This window comes from Atta cephalotes (assembly GCF_000143395.1).
Source record: "Atta cephalotes unplaced genomic scaffold scaffold00092, whole genome shotgun sequence".
NCBI classification, from domain to species: domain Eukaryota; kingdom Metazoa; phylum Arthropoda; class Insecta; order Hymenoptera; family Formicidae; genus Atta; species Atta cephalotes.
Genome location: NW_012130156.1, coordinates 267,437 through 271,275, shown reverse-complemented (window position 1 = coordinate 271,275; position 3,839 = coordinate 267,437). Strand labels below are relative to the sequence as shown.

Below are 3,839 nucleotides of genomic sequence, written 5' to 3'. Positions count from 1 at the left end.
ACACACACACACACACACACACACACACACACACACACACACACACACACACACACACACACACACACACACACACACACACACACACACACACAAAACACTTTATTATTTATATTTATTTGTAGCATGAGAGAACAACATTGAAGGAATGTTAAACAGATTTTTATGTACTTTGTCATATATAATGGTCTCAAACCAGAAGAACCTGGAATAAATTTATATGTTCCAGTAATTCGTTTTTTATTTGATGTCATATATGGCACAAGACTACCAGATTTCTCTTTTTCCTTTATATATTCATTTTGCATATTGCACCAATCATCTTTTGTGATGTAAACCCATTGCTTTCTAATTGCTATCAAGACCACATATTTATGTAAAATTTTTATGATATATTGTGCAAAAAACCAATGTAATAGCTTTAGTATAATTATCCATTGTATTGTTGCATCATCAACTGAATGTAACCAATTAATTTTGGAAATCTAGAAAAGAAAATGCAGAAAATATTGGAAAATTTTATGAAATTGATAAAAAAAAAATGACAATGGTCTTAACAAGAAATCAAAATTTTCTATAATTTTTTTAAACTTTCAAACATACATCCAACTTCCTGAAAAATAGTTCCACAATTAGCGATGCCCCAGTGGCAACTGTTTTTCGTGCAGTTCTTTTGAAAGCACTCGTTATTAATATTTTATTTGGAATCGTCTTTAAGAGACGAGATATTGTCTTCTTCATAACCTTTTGATTTTTTAAGGTGCCAAATAATTCAAGAGGAACATTTTCATATATCAGCAAACCAAAGAAAGATTGTAGTGAATGGACATGAATTTGATGCTTGAATTTTAAGGGTGGATATTGTTTTCTATCTTTATCTATTATACATTTCAACTTATCAAAATAATTATATTTATTATGCCGATTCTTGAACAATGTCATTATTGGTGACAAAGCAGGAATAACACTATCTAAATTAACATTTCTATAATGTCCTGTAAGCCCAATATCTGTACTTAGAATTTTATGACACATATCCTGCTCTGTATTCTTGCTTTCTAAAATAGAATATTTTGAAATTTTTGCCGTAGTACGATTTCCTTTCCGTAGTTTACATCTAGACTGAAATAATTTCATTTTAGAATTATATGCTTGAAGTGGAATAGGACATGTAACTTTTGTCACTGCTTTTGACTTTAGACATATGTTTCTATGTTTCTTATTCCATCTTCCCTTACATGAAATATATCTTTTTCTGAAAAAGAAAAAAAAATTGATACTTGAAGAAAAAGAAAATAATAAAAAATAACACAAAATTTTTTAATCCTGTTTCTGCATATAGTGCAATTATGCTACTTTCTTTTTTAAATTAATATATTAAAAGAAAAATATTAAAAGAAAAAATTAACAGAAACCTGTAGTTATTTGTAAAAGATAGTGTATCACAATTGCGAATCATTTTTATTAAAAACTGTTAAGTGTTCCAACATAAGAATTATTATATCAGAAAATGATAAGGAATAATGCAATATGTATGTTTGTAAATGTACTAAACAGAGAGAAATCTGAGAGAGGACATGAAGGCCTTTTTCTTGTAACCGCAAAATACTCCGCGCACTACTGCCCTCTGAAGAAGTGGATGTAAACTATAAAACATATTCACTTAAGGCCAATTAGTTTAATCGGCCGTTGACTGACTCAAGCGTTTACTGTTTAGTAGATCGATCAATTGCAATTGACTTAATTACGATTAAACTTGATCGGTATTAATGAAACCGGCCCTTATTTACGATTTCCATTATGGAACATACAGCGCTTTTCCAGCACTGTGTGTTTCGAGATTTTTTCCGACTGTTTGAGTTTGGTTTCCTCCGTGGTGTTACCAAAAGATTACTGGCTCTCCAATTGGTTCGTGTCAACTGTTATACAGTGATAAAATGCATCTGAAGAGTGCGCTGCAAGAGTGGTGCAATATTCTCAATTTAGCTTGAATGATCCTTCTCACTCTCAAGTTTTTTTCTGATGCGATTGAAAGAGAAGGAGAGCGTATTTTGAGAAATGTAAAACACATAACCTGTACGACATATATACATAACATAGTAATTTATATCTGATAACAAGAAGAAACAAATTAATAACATTAAGGCATAAAAGAGTTTTTTCTCTTACACTTTTGTACGATCTCCTAACGATCTCTTAACGAATATCTCTTAGAATTTATTTAGTACTTTTATTAGTGTATATTTAGAATATAGGTTATATTTGACATGGAGTTTTTATATTTCTTATAGCGTAATAAGTCATTTGTCCTTACACAGAGCTATTGTAATTGCCCCCATATCTCATTACGTGAATTCTCTTATTGAGAAACATTCCTTTTAAAATAATTATTTTGCTACCATTCTGTCATAATGTTGCAAAAAATACATAGGTTACTACAGATCACGGTGAGTATTTTATAAATATAAAAATATATCGCAAAAAATGATTCTTTTGAAATAATTTCTTTGTGGAAATTGACAAATTAAATCAGCTTTATTTTTTTTCTTTTTTTAACAGGCTTATGGACCGAAAGTAAGCAATAGATATTTAAACTTTGTTCCAATTGTAGTGGAACAAAGTGGACGTGGTGAACGTGCATATGATATTTATTCGCGTCTCCTGAAAGAAAGGATTATTTGTCTTATGGGTCCAGTACGATGCACAACTTTTTTATTATTATATTTACACATTAATTTATAATTTTATAGAAATAAAGTCATTCATCTTTATAGGTCACAGATGTTGTAGCTTCTGCAATAATTGCTCAACTTCTTTTTCTTCAGTCGGAAAGCAGTAAAAATCCGATTCACTTGTATATTAATTCACCTGGTGGGAGTGTAACAGCAGGACTTGGAATATATGACACTATGCAATATGTCCTTCCGCCTATTTCTACATGGTGTGTGGGTCAAGCGTGTTCTATGGCAAGTCTACTTTTAGCAGCTGGAACCAAAGGTATGCGTCATTCTTTACCAAATGCTAGAATCATGATACATCAACCATCAGGAGGTGTACAAGGACAAGCTACAGATATTCAGATACAAGCTACAGAAATCCTGAAACTGAAACAACAGATCAATGAACTATATGTGAAACATACTGGACAAAATTTAGAAGAAATAGGTATGCCTGCCATATCATAGGCTTTACTATACAAAATTTCTTTTATAAAAATCATATTGCAGCAAAGAGTATGGAAAGAGATAATTTTATGAGCCCACTACAAGCCAAAGAATTTGGAATTATAGATAAAGTATTGGCCCATCCTATGCAAGAAGAAACTGCAAAGACAACAATGAAAACGGATAATGTATTGAAAAAACCTTAATACTACTGAATAGGAAAGATACATGGGTTCGATTTTATTGATATGTTGTAATAAATTTATTAAAAAGATGTATCATTATTTAATAATAATAAACTATTTATAAAACAATTATAAATTGTATCCTATTCAACTGAAAATGATATATTCACTTTCAAATTGGCATATATAAAACATACTAATTTATAACAGCAATATGAATGAGTATTAAAATGTGTATATTTCTTCAGAGTATTCTTCAAACAAGTATATTGATATAGTATATTGATATAAAAGCAAGTGTCCAACTTGCAAAATATTCGGTAAAAAACCTTTTCACCCAATGAATATCATGGTATACAATAGTTTGTTTTTGTTTATATCTTATAATGTAAGTTGTCTATAAAATTTATATTCCCAGTATTCTTATAAATCATAAATATGAATTACATCATTTATATATATATATATATATATATATATATATATATAT

At 29.6% G+C, this 3,839-nt stretch overlaps 2 protein-coding genes across 2 annotated transcripts in view; one reads left to right on the top strand and one right to left on the bottom strand.

The window, feature by feature from the left end:
* Positions 1-1,459, bottom strand: part of LOC105624880 — a 9,591-nt gene extending 8,132 nt beyond the window's left edge. Inside the window, exons 1-3 of the mRNA XM_012206231.1 lie at positions 1,416-1,459; positions 604-1,255; positions 172-485 (exon numbers count right to left, since the gene is read on the bottom strand). Of these exons, the coding sequence (XP_012061621.1) occupies positions 172-485; positions 604-1,255; positions 1,416-1,459 (1,010 nt within the window). The remainder of the gene's footprint in view (positions 1-171; positions 486-603; positions 1,256-1,415) is intronic.
* Positions 1,460-2,411: 952 nt separating this feature from the next.
* On the top strand, positions 2,412-3,478 carry LOC105624869 (ATP-dependent Clp protease proteolytic subunit, mitochondrial). The gene is made up of 4 exons (XM_012206220.1): positions 2,412-2,447; positions 2,560-2,694; positions 2,775-3,165; positions 3,228-3,478. The coding sequence occupies exons 1-4, from the start codon at positions 2,412-2,414 to the stop codon at positions 3,368-3,370; spliced, it is 705 nt and encodes a 234-aa protein (XP_012061610.1). The 3' UTR covers positions 3,371-3,478.
* The last annotated feature ends 361 nt before the right edge of the window (positions 3,479-3,839 follow it).